Source organism: Lepidochelys kempii, chromosome 3 (assembly GCF_965140265.1).
Source record: "Lepidochelys kempii isolate rLepKem1 chromosome 3, rLepKem1.hap2, whole genome shotgun sequence".
Taxonomy (NCBI): domain Eukaryota; kingdom Metazoa; phylum Chordata; order Testudines; family Cheloniidae; genus Lepidochelys; species Lepidochelys kempii.
Window position 1 is genome coordinate 75,846,835 of NC_133258.1, and position 20,664 is coordinate 75,867,498.

Genomic DNA, 20,664 nt, shown 5'->3' on the forward strand with positions numbered 1-20,664 from the left:
ATGGACACAAATCAGATGTCAAGAATTATAACATTCAAAAACCAGTCGGAGAACACTTCAATCTCCCTGGTCACTTGATTACAGACCTAAAAGTCACAATTCTACACCAAAATCTTCAAAAACAGACTCCAACAAGAAACTGCTGAATTGGAATTAATCTGCAAACTGGACACCATTAAATTAAGCTTGAATAAAGACTGGGAGTGGATGGGTCATTACACAAAGTAAAGGTATTTCCCCATGCTTATTTTCCCCCCTACTGTTACTCACATCTTGTCAACTGTTGGAAATGGGCCATCCTGATTATCACTACAAAAGTTTTTTTTTCTCCTGCTGATAATAGCTCATCTTAACTGATTACTTTCACTATAGCTGGTATGGCAACACCCATTTTTTCATGTTCCCTGTGTGTGTGTGTGTGTGTATGTATATCTATATCTTCCTACTGTATTTTCCACTGCATGCATCCGATGAAGTGGGTTTTAGCCCACGAAAGCTTATGCTCAAATAAATGTGTTAGTCTCTAAGGTGCCACAAGGACTCCTCATTCTTTTTCCTAATAAATGAGCATACCCCAAAGAAATGGGCAAATTTGGTAACAAATTGCTGGAGGAACACGGGCAGCATGTGACCCTAAACATGTGGTACTTGTTAAGTAGTTGCTCCGGAGTGGGAAAACTGAGGCACAGACCTGAGCAAACTCTCTCTTTCTTTTTCAGACTAAGCTTCTTTAGCGAGGTCCCTCTCTCATAGAATATTTGGTAATGACCTGTAATGTTTAAGTTAAGAATAAACTTATTCTGTGCTTAGAATAACTGTGGGACTGTGCAATAAGGAGTTAAGAGTTACTTTTACTTTAAAAGTAAAGATTGTATAACAATACTGTGACTGTGTGAAAGGGCTTTTGGTAGAGACCAAGAGTGAGATAAGGGAAATAGAGATGGCTGAAAAAAACCCCTTGGCTGTTCTCTTGAGACAGGAGAAAAGCAATAGGTTAGAGAGATGGGTAATGAAGAAGGGGAAACACCCCTGAGAAAGGGGGTGCTTTAAGGGTGAGAATCCCCTGGTTGAAGTGAGTCTGAATAATATTGCACAACCATTATGCCATGGGGTAGCGCAAAGGATGCGGCTGCTGCATGAGCATTATTTTATGTACATCTGGACATGGCTGAAATAGTAAAGGGAAGGCAGGAACTGGAGATGGAGAAAAAGCAGTTACAAGAGCATTTGAACTGAGAGACAGCCGGGTGTGAATTTATAGCAGAAAAGCTGAAAATGGTGACCCTACTTAGAAATTTGCAAGAGGAGAGAGACAAATCAGCAAAAAGACTACCTCAGAGTCCATACAGGCTATCGCATTTGCGAATAATGGTCCTCACTCTGCCAGTCGCCCTCCCAATTATAATCCCCTACCTCCCACAACCCTGGGCAGTGCTGACCCAAGGAGACCCTTAGGAACGTGATTTGGAAGGAGCTGGTGAACTTGGGGGAGGATATGGGAATATATGATCATCAGCACCTCAGCATCCTGATTAATGCTTTGTCTTGGGACATGAGGAGAACAGAGTTAATGCAGGGAGCCCCCCCCCTCAGTCCACTGCCCTGGTACGGACTGTGTCCCCCATGCCCACTACCTGTCAAAACCAGATCCCTGCTCCCTCTTTTGAATGGAGGCTCCCGAGGGAGTTGGCCGATCGATAGTGGGCCTCCCCAGCTGATTGCAAGACTTCAGTGCAACATATTGGGGACACCTACTGTGAGGGCTACAGTGGGGAACCCAGGGATATTAGCCTATTTGCTAGTGGACACTGGAGCACCAGTAAACATTCTAAGTCCCCGGTGGATCTCCGGAGGGAGACCCACCACTAAACAGGTTCAGCTCAGGAGGTATGGGGGAGAAATCCAAGAAGCTTTGATCTGGCAGGATGTTCCCTTGCAAATTGACAGACTACAGGGGAAAGTAGAATGCTGTGCTCATGAGGGAAATGAGAAGGGAATCCTAGGTGTTCCTTTCCTCTGAACATTTCAGCTAACTGTGGATCTAGCTAATGGTGAGTTATGGAGGTTAGAAGGGCGGGGTGGTGGTGCAGAAATCTCTGCTGTGCATTGTTGTGCTGCTAAAAAGGCACCCACAGCAACCCTAACCTCCATTAATGATGCATGGGTAAAAGAATTTCACAGGGGATGGACTAAAAATAAAGTTGAGTGTGGAAAAATAGACGCTGATATTTTGATTGAGCGAAAAGATCCCCCGTTCAAAGGCAATATAAATTCTCAGCTGCAGCAGAGGAAAGCATTAAAAATACTATAGACTGTCTTTTGGAACAAGGGGTGCTCGTGCCTATGCAAAGTATCTGCAGTTCACCAGTATGGCCAGTCCTTAAGGTGGATGGTGTCACTTACAGAATGACAATAGACTTGCATACATTAGATGCAGCTACCCCTGAAGCAGCCCCTGTAGTAGCTGAATACAATGAAATCATAGCAGTGGTAGCTCAAAATGGTTCTGTGTGATCGATTTGGCTAATGCTTTCATGGCTATACCCCTCCATCCTTCATGTTGGTATAAGTTTGCTTTTACCTATAGGGGACAACAATATGCCTTCAGCTGGACTCCCCAAGGTTTCCATTCTTCCTCTAGTATTTGTCATGCCCACGTCTCTGAAATGTGGAACCATTTGCGCCCTGACCACCACTCACACGTAATTTCAGATATGGATGACATCCTAATACATACCCTCACTTTGGAAATAGGGAAATCACCAGGGAGGTATTGACTATAGTGTAGGAAACCGGATTTAAGGTAAATAGAGAAAAGGCTCAGTTAGTACAGCAACAAGTGAAATACCTGGGTGTGTGTCTTGGGGACAATGGCCGGACTCCCAATCAACAAAGGGTAGAAATGATAGGAAAGCTACCTGCTCCTACTAATATGCACTCCCCACGAGCTCTCTTGGGAACTTTTAATTTCTCCAGGGAGTTCACTGAAATGTTCTCTGACAAAGCCAAGCCTCTGTATTCATTACTAAAAAAACCCAGGATTTTTAGGATTTTTTGGGAATGGGGAGCACACCAACAGACTGCCCTGGCCACATTGAAACAAGATTTGGCTAAGGCTCCTGCCCTGGCTTATCTTGATTCTGCCCTGCTCTTTGTAATTCAATTGGCCTCCTCAGAAACAAGCATCTGAGCTACTGTTAACCAGAGGCAATGCGACAAGCTCAGAGTCATGGCATATGCCTCCAGGCTCCTGGATCAAACAGAGCAAGGCTTTACCCACTGTGAAAAAGAGTGTCTTGTGTCAGTCTGGAGCCTCACTCATTGGGAATTTATTATTGGAGGGTCAAAGCAGATACATCATATTGGGGAAAATACAGGATGGCCAGATCTCTAACCCCAGCATTGCTCAAGAGACTCTCACCCTAGTAAACCGAGGAATCAAGTTTAAAAAAGAGCAAGTCATTTCATCAGCCCCGTTTTGGGCTAATTATAGAAGGAGAGGAGCATACCTGCCTCCTCCCTCTTGTAAAACACCTTGAATGTCCAGTCAAGGGAGGCCTGAGGCTTGCAGATGCTAAACAGAAGTGGTTTGCAGATGGCTCATTTTTCTACCTTATGGATCATCCCCGAAAAAGGTATAGAGACATCTGCATAAATGATGGAGAGATGCTCCAAGGACCAGCTCGCCTCCATTCTGTCCAAGCATCCAGAGAGAGGAGACAGAGCAAAAACAGGGCTGAAGCTATGCTGTAAAAAGCTGTGAACCAGGTATGAAAATCACCAGATGATACCTAAAAACTACTCAGTTTGAAACCCCAGATATGTAAGTAGATCAGGAAATGTCTAGAAAGATGCAATTAGGTTTATCTCTTATTTCTGTAAGGCTTGTGGACTCCTCTGTGCTAACCCCCAAATGCTTTTGTTTTGCTTGTAACCATTAAGCTGGACTTCAAGAAAAAGATTCTTTTTAAATCTAGCAATAGCCTAAGTTCCAGATGCGTTTCCTTTCTTTTTGTTTTTAAGTACAGGTTTGGGATTTTGTGTCCCAAGAGGTTTGTGCATATGTTTAATTAACTGGTGGCAACAGCTGATTTCCTTTGTGTTCTTTCTCAGCTCTTCCCTGGGGTGAGGGAGCTGAAAGGGCTTGAGGGTGCGCCTTCCTGGGTCAAAAGGGGTTTTCTGCACTTGGATGGTGGCAGCATCTACCCATCCAAGGTCAGAGAAAAGCTGTAACCTTGGGAGTTTAATTCCATAATCCTTATGGGCCCCCACCTTCTACACTTGAAGTGCCAGAGTGGGGAATCAGCCATGACGCTTACAAAAAGCAATAAAAAGGCAGTGGAAGACACACCTAAACCTCTCCGGACAAGGGTGACAGGATTAAGGAAACTCCCCTAGCCTCATTTGCATCAAAGATGGGACAGGGAAGCATCTCCATTAGCATACAGAATGGAGTACAGAGATTCCAAGGAAGAACCACACTGAACTCTGGGACCAGAAAATCAGGGAAGCACTGCATGATGGAGAATTGCTGCTCCAGATGTTAATGAATCCATGCCTGCGCATACCCAGCTCAGTAGTTATCAGACCAATTCTAGTAATGAATCCTTTATTGGTATTCAAAATACAGAAGCTGCCTAATTGCATTGTGAGCTCCCTGGAAGGAACACCACCCATAGTCAGGAATGATCAGTTCCTGTTGTCTAGCCTGAACAAAACAACTTTGGTATACTCCCTTGAGCCATCACTTTACCCATAAACAAATCTAGTGTTCTCCCTTGAACCATTGTTCTTTCCCTACAAAACCCATGCTCAAGTAAGTGCTCTGATGCCTGGATCTAAAATCTGTATCAGTTCCACTGGGACTTCATCTTCTCCTGACTGATCATGCTGGGAGCTCTGCCTGTCTCCAGCACTCCAGACCCTCAGTTGCCACCACCACCTGGGTACCATGATCGATTCAAGCTTCACCGTGTGGTGAAAACCTAACTCGGTCTCAGTCTCTTTCTCTCGGTATAGCCTTCTGACCCTGACTTGTGTGATCAGTTATAGTTTTCTAAACCTGACTTATGTGATCAAATTTAAGTTAGATTTAATATTATAATGGGTTTATTTGGCTCCCCTTGTATGGTTATTAACTGCCAATAAATAGCTTTCATGGTTAAGCTGGTTGTTTGTGTCCCTCTCTCTGTCTGTGTGTCTCTCTGCGTGTGTCTGCAGCAACACTCCTCATACCTAAGTTAAAGGTCCCTGCAGTGCCCCAAAATCCTGTGGGGTTTGCTTATCAATTGGATTACTACCAAAACAATGGTAACATGAAAGTAGGCATAGGGTCATGCTGAACTTGGGGTATATGCGGGTGGCAGCTTGGAAGTACTGTTCAACCCAGCCTGCTGAGTCCAGGACATATAAGGGGTCAGTTTGGGAGTGCTGATTAACAGAGCGCATCTGAGAGGATTGGGTTAATGTGTGTGTGTTTGATTCTGGGGCACCAGCGTTCCAAGCAGGCACTTGGGGCGGCAGTTAGCAAGGGGCGGCAGTTCCTCTGGCCATGGTGGCAATTTGGTGGCAGCTTCTCCCCTTTGTTGGCTGCGGTGGCAAATCGATGGCAGCTTCTTCCTTTTGCCATCCATGGCGGCAGTTTTTTTTCACTGCTTGGGGAGGCAAAAATTGTAGAGCCGGCCCTGGGTAGGGGAGATATGCCTCATAGCTTACAGCCCCTTTGTCTTTTTTTCTCCATGTTTACTTCTGTCCTTGCCATTCTGTAGAGGGGAGTATCTGGCTTCCCCTATACTATAACACTTTAAATCCTAGATGTGTTTAATGATTAATATGTATTATACAATAGATAATTTTAAGATGCTGAACTTGCATTCTCTCAAACTGTGAACTAACTGAGTATAATGGAGAATTTAATCAGGAATACTGGTGTAGCAACAGGGGATGGAACACTTGATGGTTGCCTGTTCCACTCATTCCCTCTGAAACATCTGGCACTGGCCCCGATCGGAAGACAGGATACTGGGCTAGATGGACCTTTGGTCTGACCCAGTATGGCCATTCTTATGTAGAGATTAGGGATCTGCCTCAGTGCTGGCCTTACCATTTGGTGAACTGAGGCAACTGCCTCAGGTGCCAGACTGTGTGTCGGAGGGTGGGGCCACTAGGACCCAGAGTGTAGAAAATTGTCTGCTGCTGGTGCATATGTATTCTCTCTAGATGCACACAGATGGTGGAGTGCCGTGCTAGAGGAAGGAGGGCACAAGAGACATAACAGGCAGGCAGGAGAAAAGGTGAGAGGGAATAACAGAAAGCAGCAGGAGCTGCAGGGACAGAGAGGAGGAGGAGCCTCTTATGTACCACTCTAGCACCCCCAGGAGCCTGGACTGATTAACACCAGCTTCTCAGGGAGCTTCCTGTTTCCTGCTGCTTCCCTGAACCCACTTGAGGAGAACAGGCAGTCAACTGAAATAGTAGAAGCCAGTTAGGCCTTTAAGACGCTGATATCTTCCCTCACTCAGGCCCTGCTACCAGTCTGCTTATTGGTCCCCTTGAATTGAGTGTTGAGAGCCACTATAGCTGGCACAGAACAGCAGCCATGAGTGAAAGAAGAAAACACCCCTCTGGGGCAGCATTCAGAAAAAGAAAAAGAAAGCAAAGGAAGCTTTTCTATCTAAACAGAAAGGAGCTCTCCTGAAATACATAGACACAAATGTTCATGGTGAGCCTTCCGGCCTCAGTGAGGATGTGAGTGGTGAGGAGATGTCTGATCTTCCAGTTAGTAAGAGTGCAGGTGACCTGGCAGCTACTGCAGCATCCGTATCTCCAGCTCAAATGGATGTAACCACGCACATTCCTGAAGAAAAGTGTAGATCAGAGAAGAGTGTGGTGGAGGCACAAGAAACAGCTGCTGCTGAGTTTAGTTCCTTTAGTCTAGATGATCCAGGACTGTGGAGCCACTTGAGCAGTAGCCTGAGGGACTTCCTTGTACTGCATGGGCCACAGCAAGTGAAAACTTCATGTTCCCCAAAGACAATGAAAATAGAAGAAGTTTCCATCCAACACATTACTGGCGTGAAATCCCCAATGGTGACAAAGGGGAGAGGCCATGGCTTATGTACTCCAACCCTCAAATACTGCATACTGTTTTTGTTGCAAACTCTTCCAATCTAATGTTCCAGCCACATTGGGTTCTAGGGGAACCAAGGACTGGAAAAATCTGGCTAGAAATCTGGCATGCCATGAGAAGGCAACAATCTGGGACTTCCCCTCGTGGCGAACGGGGGAAGTCCCAGATGACTGGAAAAAGGCTAATGTAGTGCCAATCTTTAAAAAAGGGAAGAAGGAGGATCCTGGGAACTACAGGCCAGTCAGCCTCACCTCAGTCCCTGGAAAAATCATGGAGCAGGTCCTCAAGGAATCAATCCTGAAGCACTTACATGAGAGGAAAGTGATCAAGAACAGTCAGCATGGATTCACCAAGGGAAGATCATGCCTGACTAATCTAATTGCCTTCTAGGATGAGATTACTGGTTCTGTGGATGAAGGGAAAGCAGTGGATGTATTGTTTCTTGACTTTAGCAAAGCTTTTGACACTGTCTCCCACAGTATTCTTGTCAGCAAGTTAAAGAAGTACGGGCTGGATGAATGCACTATAAGGTGGGTGGAAAGTTGGCTAGATTGTCGGGCTCAACGGGTAGTGATCAATGGCTCCATGTCTAGTTGGCAGCCGGTGTCAAGTGGAGTGCCCCAGGGGTCGGTTCTGGGGCCGGTTTTGTTCAATATCTTCATAAATGATCTGGAGGATGGTGTGGATTGCACTCTCAGCAAATTTGCGGATGATACTAAACTGGGAGGAGTGGTTGATACGCTGGAGGGCAGGGATAGGCTACAGAGGGACCTAGACAAATTGGAGGATTGGGCCAAAAGAAATCTGATGAGGTTCAATAAGGATAAGTGCAGGGTCCTGCACTTAGGACGGAAGAACCCAATGCACAGCTACAGACTAGGGACCGAATGGCTAGGCAGCAGTTCTGCGGAAAAGGACCTAGGGGTGACAGTGGACGAGAAGCTGGATATGAGTCAGCAGTGTGCCCTTGTTGCCAAGAAGGCCAATGGTATTTTGGGATGTATAAGTAGGGGCACAGCGAGCAGATCAAGGGACGTGATCGTTCCCCTCTATTCAACATTGGTGAGGCCTCATCTGGAGTACTGTGTCCAGTTTTGGGCCCCACACTACAAGAAGGATGTGGATAAATTGGAAAGAGTCCAGCGAAGGGCAACAAAAATGATTAGGGGTCTGGAACACATGACTTATGAGGAGAGGCTGAGGGAACTGGGATTGTTTAGTCTGCAGAAGAGAAGAATGAGAGGGGATTTGATAGCTGCTTTCAACTAACTGAGAGGTGGTTCCAGAGAGGATGGTTCTAGACTATTCTCAGTGGTAGAAGAGGACAGGACAAGGAGTAATGGTCTCAAGTGGCAGTGGGGGAGGTTTAGGTTGGATATTAGGAAAAACTTCTTCACTAGGAGGGTGGTGAAAAACTGGAATGCATTACCTAGGGAGGTGGTAGAATCTCCTTCCTTAGAAGATTTTAAGGTCAGGCTTGACAAAGCCCTGGCTGGGATGATTTAATTGGGGATTGGTCCTGCTTTGAGCAGGAGGTTGGACTAGATGACCTCCTGAGGTCCCTTCCAACCCTGATATTCTATGATACTATGAAATCATCAGAGAGCATTCCATAGGTGGAAAGAGCTTGAGATGAGACTAAGGGTAAAGGCCACCATAGATGATCAGCATCAAGAGAAGATTGCATCAGAGTCTCTTTACTGGGAAAACGTTCTGAAAAGACTCATTGCCATTGTGAGAATGCTTGCTACCCAAAACCTAGCACTGCATGGCACTTCAGATCAGCTGTATGTGCCAAACAACGGAAACTTCCTTAAAATTGTGGAGCTGATGGCTGAGTTTGATGCTGTGCTCCAGGAGCATCTAAGAAGAGTCACCGCCCAAGAAATATACACACACCACTACCTTGGAAAAACCATTCAAAATGAGATCATACAGTTACTGGCAACAAAAGTCAAACAGAAGATTGTGGCAGATCTGAAGTCAGCAAGATATTACTCTGTTGTTCTGGACTGCACACCTGACATCTGCCATACGGAACAAATTACTTTAATGGTGTGTCTTGTAACAACAACAACAGAACCTAGTGAAAATGTCCCTGCAATGGTGACTGTCAGAGAGCATTTTCTAGAATGTATGGACATTGATGATCCATACCAGGAGCTGGTATGACAAATGTGCTCCTTCAAAAGCTGGAAGATATGGGAATTGGGATAGCTGACATGAGAGGTCAGGGCTACGATAATGGTGCCAACATGAGAGGAAAGAACAGAGGAGTGCAGACATGGATCCGAGAGTTAAACCCTCGCTTTTTTTGTCCCAGCAGTTCTTTCATTGAGCTTGGTGGTCTGTGATGCAGCATCAGCTTCTAGTGAGGCTGCTGAATTTTTTTAGTGTAATTCAGAGCACCTATGTATTTTTTTCTGCATCAACCCATTGAAGGCAAATTTTGAAGCAACATCTGGGAACATCCTCTCTGACCCTGAAACCACTGAGTGCCACACGACGGGAAAGTCGAGTGTAGGCGATAAAGCCTATTGAACACCAAATTGAGAAGACAGATGATGGCATCGTTACCATTATGGAGGATAATGCTATGATAGGAACTGTTTGTGGGAGAACAGTGGCAGAGGGAAATGGAATCACCAGAAACATACATAACTTCAAATTTCTGTGTGGCTTAGTGTTGTGGCATGACATACCGTTTGAAATAAATGTTGTAAGCAAGAGACTCCAAGGTGCTGACCTTGATATATCTGGAGCAATGGAACAACTGGACAAAGCAAAGTCATACCTACAGTCTTACCGGTTAGATGAGGGATTTCAAAATATTCTGAAGAGTGCACAGAAGTTGGCAGAGGAACTTCACACTCAAGCTATTTTTCCCACCCATTCAAGAATACAAGAATCACTGAAGAAGAAGACATTTTGATTACGAGGCACGGGATAATCCCGGAAGAGACCCCAAACAACAATTCAAAGTTGCATTCTTTAACCAGGTGCTAGACTGTGCAATACAGTCAGCTGAAGAATGTTTCATGCAGCTCAAAGAACACAGCAGTATATTTGGGATGTTGTATGATATTCCAAAACTCCTCACTATACCTGAAGAAGACCTACACCAGTAATGCAGGGCTTTACAGAGAGTGTTGACACATAATGATATGTGCAATATTGATGCAAATGATTTAGGTAATGAACTGAAAGCCCTTTCAAGATACATTTCAGCAGGATCAACTCCAAAGGCTGTTCTGGAATAATATCTGTGCACAGATAAGACGACCACCTTCTGTCCAAATGCTTTTGTTGCTCTGTGCATACTTCTAACACTTCCTGTAACAGTTGCCAGTGGAGAACGCAGCTTCTCCAAGCTGAAGTTAATAACACATCTACGCTCCACAATGACACAGGAGAGGCTGGTCGGTCTTGCAACCATCTCAATAGAGCACGAGCTGGCTCAGACTGTGGACCTTCAGCAGGTAGCAAGTTCAACTCTCTGCAACCAAGAAGGCATGGAAAGCACCACTTTGATTATTCCAACAGCTAAAAATGCCAGTGTTTACTATGCAGACAAGAAAAGTTACATTTGTTGTTCAGGCGTTTGAAAGTTTAGTGTTACTTAATTTTTGAACAAGGCATTTTAAGGTGTGTTTTCCCTTTTATTGGGCTAGGTAGCAGAGCAGTACCCTGAGAGGAGTAGAACAGGAAGAAGGCAGAATTGAGACCTTTCAAAGTTTTGGCCCAAGCGAGGGGGCATGGGGGCATCTTTTGAGCTCCCTGCCTTAGGTGCCAAAATGTTGTGGGCTGGCCCTGATCTGCCTGAACAGGAATACTGGACCAATTTTTGTTCCACTGACTTTAGGTATGTTTGGATATGAATTTACATCACAAACTCAGCTTCATGGCTCAGGACTCTTTCTATTATGGGTCTTAACGGCAACACCAAACTTTAGGGAAGCTCATATTTAGATCTGAATCTAAAGTGTCTTATCCTGCTGCCCCCACTGAAATCAATAGGAGCTTTGCTGTTGACTTTTGCAAGACCACAGACACATAGGACTCATCCACGGAGCCCAGATCTATCTCTAACAGTTTTATAACTGTTCCAGTCTCACACATTCCAGTGTAAATCAGGAATAAATCTTCTGAAGACAGTAGAGTGAAACCAGTGTAAACTGATGTAAGAGTGAGTCAGGCTTACAGTGATTGGTTTTGCTCACATCTTGACTAAGATATTTTAGTTTTATGACCACATTTAATTTACTAAAATACATTTTTTGAATACTAATAACATAAAGCAAGGAGGCTTTTTTCCCCATAGGGAGAGGCAGGTGTTAATTTTTGGATTATCTGCACATTTCTGTCTGGCAGATAGAAACAGAAAAAAAATGAGTGATTATATGAGGTTTTCATATCTGAATTTAACCTCTGGGATTTATATTGTCTGTCATGCTCTGGTGTGTTAAAACATTTTCAAATCAGACTTTTTTTGCAAAAGAAAACATGTTAATGAAATGAATTTTATCTGAAAGGAAATCCATTGAGATAAGAATGTATCTGAAAGAACTCATTATGCCACTAATCCTTGGTTATCTGAAAGATAAAATTAACCAGGCATAACTGTGATTTGAAGTTTCAGGATACTTTTCTGTAAACATGACTCAAATGTCATTGAGTCTGCCATTCTAATTTAGTGTCCCAAATTCCTGATTTACTTCTTGATGGATTTAGATAACATGGGTTGGATCCTGCTCATATTTAAGTGAACTGGAGATCTGACCTTTCCTTCACTAGGAGCAGAGTAAGACTGTCTTCAATTAAACTGCTAGAGCAGCTGCTTCCATCGACATAGTGTTATCTACACTAGGGGTTGGGTCATCTTAACTGTGTCACACAGGGGTGTGGATTGTTCACATCTTTCAGTGATGCAACTGGGTCAACCTAACTTGTTAGAGTAGGCTTGACCTGAGGCTCCATGGACAAATGTAAGTTTGACTTCTAAATTGATGTGAATTCAATTTACACGCCAAGAGGATAGAAGAATAGGATTGTAACAGGAAACACCAACAGAAGCTTTAATATATAATATAAACCAAGTCCATGTACTGTGATGAGTGGAAGTGGAGAAAGTAAGGTTGCAGAGGGACTTAATTTTGTGTGCACCAGGAGCTGAGGAATGCAAACCAAGGTTGCTGACACTCAAACAGCAGAGCCTCAGTGTATAATACTGGACTTTCAGTTCGTTTAATACAGTTCTTTTCCAACCACTCACCTGCAGTAACCCTTGTTGCTAATGAAACAGCCCCGTGAATAAAAAAAAAACACACATCTCTACTTATCTTTGTCTTTCCATTATTGCACCTCCTGTTCCTGTCCAAGGTGCATGCCCTTCTTGAGGAGGTCTAACACCCAGGAGCAGATCCACAGGCCTGTCAAATCTGTCTCATGTGCTCCATTGATATAAAAAAATTCCCCTCGGTTTTGGGGGTCTGACTAAAGAAAATGGGTGACCAGAGTTCCCTCCCTCTCCAGCAAACCCCAGCTGCCAGAACAATTTAGAACAGTTTTGAGGCTGTTATAAACACTCCACAAGACTGGAGTGAGGTCTAATGTCCTGAGAAGCAGAAAGCCACACAGTGACCTCCTCCAACCCCTCAACTCCTGAAAGGTTCTGGCCCTCTCTATACTAGTGTACAGGTAATCTTTCCACTAAACGTCCTCGCCTAGAACATTCCCCAGAAGGACATAATAGTCCTTCTAGATCATGCTGGTAGAGGCTGGGATCGTTTGTTGATGGACTAAATAGTCATAGAAAGGAAGCTACTCAGTTGACTTAATAATGTTTGTATATGAACCCTTGCTTGCAGATTCATACAGCAGCACTTGTGAAGTGGATAAGTTAACTTGCCCTTTAGATGGAGCTGTAAAAGTGGTGGTCAAAGAAGGTGAGAGGAAGAGCTGAATTTGGTACAGTCACAAGCACTATTAATAATTCTTTGGGGAAAAAATCTGCTTCTCTGTAGATTGTTCTGGTGTCCCCTAAGCCAGTTTTACACTGATGTAACTCCACTGACTTCAGTGGATTTACTCTTGATTTAAAGGACATCAGAATAAGCTCTGATGTGTGTCTCCACCTCCACTAAAAGGACAGGAGCTGTGAGTTGTTCCTGAGGATGTGTCCCTTTAGCAACAGACTGAAGTTCTTCTGCCACGGCTTCAGCTTTGTGTTATGTACTTAATGTTTGCTGGTGACATTAACATTAATCTATATTAAGCAGTGCAAATGTCTCAGTGACACTGTGGGAAACCTTGTTGTAAATGACAATATGCATTAGCAACCCAAGTAGTTTTTACAGTTTTGCTTAAATGATTTATTAAATATTAAATCAAGTAAGTGAAAGGCAAACCCTGCTAGGCTGTCTGTACAATTTCCAACTAACATTGAGAGGCAGCTGTTTGTCACTTCTTGAAGCACTCATCTATAAAGTTGTTTTTTAGGGAGAAAAGGCTATGATATCAATATCACGACTGGATAGCTCTCTAATGTAGGTCATGAAGGACCACTTCTGGGGAAGTTTTTCTGGGAAAAATAATATTATCCAGCAAGGTGACAGACACTAATGAGGATCTGGTAGCCAACATGCTCAACCTATCTTTGTTTGGAAGTGGCCACACAGTTCTGAATTGATTCCACACTTCTTTGAAGAAGTTTTTATTTTTGGAAATCTAAAAGAGAATATGAAACTACTAGAGTTATGTAAAACATTTGCCACAAAAGTTACAAAGAAAACATAGGTGGGGCTAGTAGGGGAAACAGTCATCTAAGTTCCTCTGATGTTTTAGTTCATTTCCTGGGTGGGTTATTCATCCCCACACCTGGAGCAGCTCCCTGCCTCCTCCTAAGGATCTGACCTTTAGATTTTTGCTTTTTATCAAGAATTTGGGATAATCAATTGTTAAAATGAGCTAAGTTCTTGAAAATATACCTATTTTTAAATTTTCACTTAATAAACATTTCTGGGTGGATTTGAAGCTGCTGGTCTTAACCTATCAAACCTTGAATAGTTTGGAAGCCAGTTACCTGAGGGACACTGTCTCCCAAACCATACTGCCATGATTGGGATTAGGGAGAGAAAATAAATGGGAGTTAGGCACTTTGAAAACCTTCCCTCAGATAACTACATTTGAACTAGCTAAACTTGGTTCAAAAGAACTTAGAAATGCAGGAATGGGGCTCCCACACCATAAATGTTACATTTAGAAACAAGTGAGGCTGTCTGGTTGAAGTGCTGGCTCTACAAGTCCTGCCTGGGAACTAGTTTAGTTGTACACCCTATTTTTATATTTTGGTTCATTTTCAAATGACTTGGCTTGTTTCTGCCATGTTCTTCTCTACTTCAGGTTTGTGCATGTCCCAGAACTTACCTTACCTCCCCTTTGCACCAAACAATAAGATGGTGAATAATGTTGTGCAGAAATCTTTGAGGAATAAAATTGAAGCACGGTTTTCCTCACAAACGATGAGCAAATTCATGAACAGAGCCTTAAAAATTGGATTTGAGTGACAATTATCATTTTCTCATTTTTTTTATTCAATTTCTTGTCACTCAATTGTTATGTCTAATGTTACTACATTTATCTATCCCATAAAAACTGGCTGTAGTTACCTACTTTTAAAGCTGTTTCTAGATTTTATTTTTCTGTTTTATTCTCCATTGATATGCCTTCAAGTTTCTATCCTTTAGTCCTCTCTTTTTTTCTCCTCTGATGATATGATCCATGTCCGTGGTTTTAGTCAACACCTATCACAGCAACAGCTTGCAAATCAATCTTTCTACCCCTCACCTCTTAATCCTAACTCACATCTCTTTTACATTTCCTTAATGCTTTCCTTCTATTCCTGAATCATTGGGTTTTTTTTTGTTCACACTTTCCACTATACTTGTGAAAGCATCCTGGGTTCAACATATTACTTACCCTTCCTGTCCATGGTCATATCTCTCTTTAAGATCACAACTACACAAAAACTGCTTTTGGACCTTGTTGACATGATTAAAATTGAGATTCCTGTTGTACAGTCAATACTGTCACTGATTTCCAATAAGAAAAATAGTTTTCAGAATTAATGTAAACAGATATACTATTTCTCACCTCTTTATTAAAAATCAAGGTTTCTGTAGTTCACCTTGAAGCCATTTTAATGATCATTACACTATAATCATTAAAATATATATAGTTTCTTTGGGAAATTGACTATTAATGTAATCTGCACCCACAATGAAGCAACCTGCATAAGCATGTACTTAACTTTAAACCCAAGCTAGTTCCACTGAAGTCAATGGGATTGCTTCCATGCTTAAAGTTAGGCATGTGTTCAAGTACCGTCTTAACCCGGGGCCTAAAATAGCAAGAAAAGGGTATTCATATTGTTTGTAAACTAACACCTTCAGGAAAGAGAACATTTCTTATTCTTGAATTAATAAAGATGAATTTGTGGAAAGCACTTTTTAAATGTGAAATTAAAATAGTGTTGCATTTGTTATACAGAATTAGGATATATTCAGATTAAACCACGTACCTGTCCAAACTCATGACCGTCATAATAGCGCTGCATGCAAACTGGTTGCATGTGTCTAAGGATGTAATGATGGTACATAGAGGGCTGCCAAACACCCACTCTCCTCCACGGGCCCACTGATGAATGAGAAAGGGCATGCCAATGATATGAACCAAATCTGCTACAGCCAGATTGCCGATATAGATATCTGGAATGGTTTTTTTCCTAGACCTGAAATAAATGGGGAAAACAGATTACTTGACAAAGTCAATAGTAATGTTGCTGAGCTAATGTTGTTTAGTTTTTAATGCCAACCCAAACTTCTCTTTGAAAAACTGAATAAAAGTTAAAAAGTCTCTGGGCCTGATTCTCCATTCTCAATACTTCCACTGTAGTTGATGGAGCTCCATGAGGTAAAGCTACTGTAAGAGACGAGACTCAGGCACTCTGACCTGGGTACTAGATTATGCAGTGAACCAAGGGCTAAATTTTTAAAGGGACAATTTCGAAAATCCCACTGGGCCCCTTTCAGCACCTTTATAAATCTGGCCCAAAAGCACTAATTGGCCACCTCCGATTGTCTGGATTCTAGTTGCAGTTTAGGTCACAAGTGAAAATGATTTTCAGTAGCTCCCACAAAACATTTTCCATGCAAGTCACCACACTTGAAGCAAGTAAGCAGACTTACAAATGCTGAACATATCTCCTCAGATGAAGAAAATGTATAATTATATATCTGGGAATGAGAGGAATCTCCTTTGCTAACAGGGCTGCAAGGGGATGCGAGACATGGCAAGATTTGTTTGTTTGCTTATGTAAAAGAGAGAATAGAAATAATAGGGAGGAGAGGAATGAGAGAGGACAGTGAATTTTGGTACTTTGAATTAAAACACTTCTATTGTTATTTTGGCCATATGCCATCATAATGCCTCAACTGGTCAGTTATCATAAATACATCCTTCCATGTCCCATTATATAAGAACATAAGAATGGCCATACTGTGTCAGATCACTGGTCCATCCAGCCCAGTATCCTGTCTTCCAACATTGGCCAATGCCAGGTGCTTCAGAGGGAATGAGCAGAACAGGTAATCATCAAGTGATCCATCCACTGTCACCCATTCTCAGCTTCTGGCAAACGCAGGCTAGGGACACTTCAGAACATGGTTTTGCTTCCCTGCCCATTCTGGCTAATAGCCAGTGCTGGACCTGTACCTCCATGAACTTATCTAGTTCTTTTTTGAACCCTGGTATAGTCTTGGCCTTCATAACATCCTCTGACAAAGGGTGCCACAGGTTGACTGTGTGTTGTGTGAAGAAATACTCCCTTTAGTTTGTTTTTAAACCTTCTGCCTATTAATTTCATTTGGTGACCCATAGTTCCTGTGTTATAAGGAGTAAATAACACTTCCTCATTTACTTTCTCCACATCATTCATGATTTTATAGACCTCTATCATATCGCCCCTTAGTTGCCTCTTTTCCAAGCTGAAAAGTCCCAGTCTTATTAATCTCTCCTCATAAGGAAACTGTTCCATACCCCTAATAATTTTTGTTGCTCTTTCCTGTGTCTTATCTTCTTCTGGCTCAACTAGCAAAGATGACCCTGCTCATTCTCAGAGGGATTATCATATAATTTCTTCATCTTAAATTGTAGCTTTTTTATTCTCTGGCTGGTGATGTATATTCACATTTTTAAAATATATTACACACATGTTAAACTATGTTAAAAGCATTATTAAGTTTGCAAAGTCAAACACTCAAAAGTTGCAAAATACCAGAATCAAGGTTACCTATATAAACTTAATTTGCTCCCCCCCCATGCAAATGCATTATGATACAGTCTATAATTACATGATCACATATTATTTTTCCACAGTACTGCTGCTTTGAGGAGTGAATCAGGGTCGTGTACTGAAGGAGGGTGTTGTCTCTAGGTCCTCTGCCTCATTTATTACAGAAGCTGTGTAGTGAAAGCGGCAGGAAAGGGATTGGAGGAGATCAAAGATTGTCTCCTGGTTAAAGCAGCTGAATACAACCCTGGAGAACTGGATTCTATTCCAGTCTCTGTGACAGAGTTCTTGTGTGATGTTGGGCAAGTTACTTAAACCAAACTCTTCACAGGTGGTTACTAGTTGTGTGTTCCTCTTTTCTGGATGCCCAAGTCGATAGCCTGGGGTCTGATTTGCAGAAGGGCTAAACGCTCTCAGCTGCAAGTGAAATCAATGGGAGCTGTTCTTGAATATATAAAGTGCTAGATAGTGCAATGAGAAGTTGGAAAATCAGGTGTCTCAAATTGGGCATCCAGTTGTCCTTAATCTCTGTGCCTTAGTTCCCTGTCTGTAAAATGGGGATAATACCACCCCTCATCTCACAGGGTTGTTGTGAAAAAAAAATTGTTTGTGAGGCACTAAGATGTTATGAGAAAAGGAGGACTTGTGGCACCTTAGAGACTAACAAATTTATTTGAGCATAAGCTTTCATGAGCTACAGCATCCAATGAAGTGAGCTGTAGCTTACAAAAGCTTATGCTCAAATAAATTTGTTAGTCTCTAAGGTGCCACTAGTACTCCTTTTCTTTTCGCGAATACAGACTAACACGGCTGCTACTCTGAAACCTGTCAGTTGTTATAGTGACTAGTACAGTACCTAGCACAATGGAGTCCCAGTTCATGAGTGGGGCTCTATGTGCTATGATAATACAAATAACTAATAATAAAAGCCCATGAGGAAATTAATAATTCTGTCTTTGGATCAGGGTTTGAATAGTGTGCAGTAAAAAAAGCCCTGGGGCCATGCACTGAACAATCCAGAGAAAACAAAATATTGAAGAGCTGCTCATTCAGTGAGCACTGTCCATCCTATTCATGGAAGGAGGCAGGGGTTGTGTAGGGAAAAAATAGTGTGTGATCATATAATTAAAGATTTATCATAATTCATTTGCATAAAGGGGCTGAATTAAGGTTGCACAGGCAGCCTTAATTCGGCATTTTTTAACTTGGAAGTGTTTGACTTTGCAAACATAGTTAGGTTCCTATAGCACAGCTTTTGTGTGTTCAATGATATCTGCAGACAGTGGGTGAGAGCCTCAGGTAGTGTAAATTAGAGAACTCCTCAATGGAGGATGAGGATCCGGTCCTTTACAAAAAATAAGTTCCTAGCTCAGCACAGGCCTCAGTTGTGTGTGGGGAGGAGAGAGAGAGTGAGTGAGTGTGTGTGTGTGTGTGTGTGTGTGTGTGAGAGAGAGAGAGAGAGAGGGGTGTGCAGGAGTGGTGTTTGTAGATGGGCTGTGCTTCAGCATGTCACCTGTGTAACTAACAGGCTCTCTGACTTTAGATGGCCATATTGTTACATAAACAAACCAAGAAGCACAGAGACAGAAAAGTACCTTTTCAAAACACATGTAAGAGATATATTTTAATTAAAAACCTCATGGGGGGTTATTACAGAGCATTAGCTAGTTAATCTGGGCACTTAGGCCCCAGTCCACCAAAGCCCTGAAGTACATGTTCAACTTTAAGCATGTGAATAACAGATCCACTGACCACAGCTGGTGAGAACAGTCCCACTAGGTTACTTGCATGCTTAAAGTTAAGCATGTGTTAAAGTGCTTTGTAGCATCACGGGTATATTCTGAGTATTTATCTTTTCCCCAACAAAGAGCAGACAACCCAATACAGGCTCAAAAGGTTTTCTGAAAGCAATGGGTGCCCATAGTATTCCTTTTCAGTCTACTTTCCAGTAGAGGGTAGAGGCTTATTTGTCAATCTCACTGCAAAACACAAAAGGTACGAAGGCAGATCTGCAGGCAAGAAAATTCATCTGATGAAGTGAGCAGTAGCTCACGAAAGCTTATGCTCAAATAAACTGGTTAGTCTCTAAGGTGCCACAAGTCCTCCTTTTCTTTTTGCGAATACAGACTAACACGGCTGTTACTCTGATTCCCACTTGTGCATACTGCATTCAGCACACTGATCACACTATTGGCACTTCACGAATAATATTAATAACACCACACAAACAGTGTCCCAAGTTTCTTATTATTTGTACTGCAGCCACCACGTCCTAGAATGTATGAAATAAGAATATTTCAAAAGACACAAATTATAGCTCAATGGAACCAGGTAGACATAAATGGTTGTTTCACACATCTCTAATAAGTAATGAAATATGCTCCTACCTCATCTGGCTATGATGTTGAAAAAACAGAGGTACAAAGCTATAATGTTTGTTTGCTGGAACTGATGATGGAGCATGTGGAGATGCTTGTTTGTGTTTGTTTGTTCTTTCCTCCCGTGTTTACAGACAAACAGTCTATAACCTTGTCGATGCTGAAAGAGCCTAGAAGATCTCCAGAAAACCCGTGGTTGCTCTTCAGGCATCTAGTGGTTCTATTATGTTTAAACACTCAGACTTTCCAGAGAAAGCTTTTGTGTGCTCCATGTAAACATGTTTACCAGAAAGTTAAAATTCACGTTTTCCTTGTTGTAGGGCTTTTGAGCACCACTTCATACATAATAATAGGAGAGATCCTGCCAAGCATTTCTGAACTTACACTTGGAAGCTCAGATTCTCTACTCTGTCAAATGTTATGTTACGATCATCCCAAGGCAACTGAAGCACTATTAAAGGCAGTGCAACTGAAGAGCATGAGACAAGTTCTTGAATACATGAAAATAAAAGATGTGAACCTTTCAAGTGCAAATATTTTTCTCTGGATGTTTTGAAAACACAGGTCTCTGTTTCTATTTGGCTCCCCCCGCTAATAGCTCCAACATGGAATTGTCAGAGAAGGTTGAAGCCTGGGACCGACTGTAAGACAAAGAACACCCCCCATACTGAGAACACAGTAATTGTTGTGGGAGAGATGACATGCTTTTTTCCATGGTGTATGTCAAGGTACAAGGATCTATGGATATTTAATTAGAGACCAGGGGATAGGATGGTACAAAGGATTGGGGAGTGAACTTATTTGCATGC

General features: G+C 42.4%; 1 protein-coding gene across 3 annotated transcripts in view; it reads right to left on the bottom strand.

The window, feature by feature from the left end:
- The window catches only part of MCHR2 (melanin concentrating hormone receptor 2), an 82,864-nt gene that overhangs the window by 18,196 nt on the left and 44,004 nt on the right, over window positions 1-20,664 (bottom strand). For all 3 annotated transcript variants that reach the window (XM_073336855.1, XM_073336853.1, XM_073336854.1), the window contains one exon: window positions 15,708-15,917. In XM_073336855.1, coding sequence (XP_073192956.1) covers window positions 15,708-15,917 — 210 coding nt within the window. The remainder of the gene's footprint in view (window positions 1-15,707; window positions 15,918-20,664) is intronic.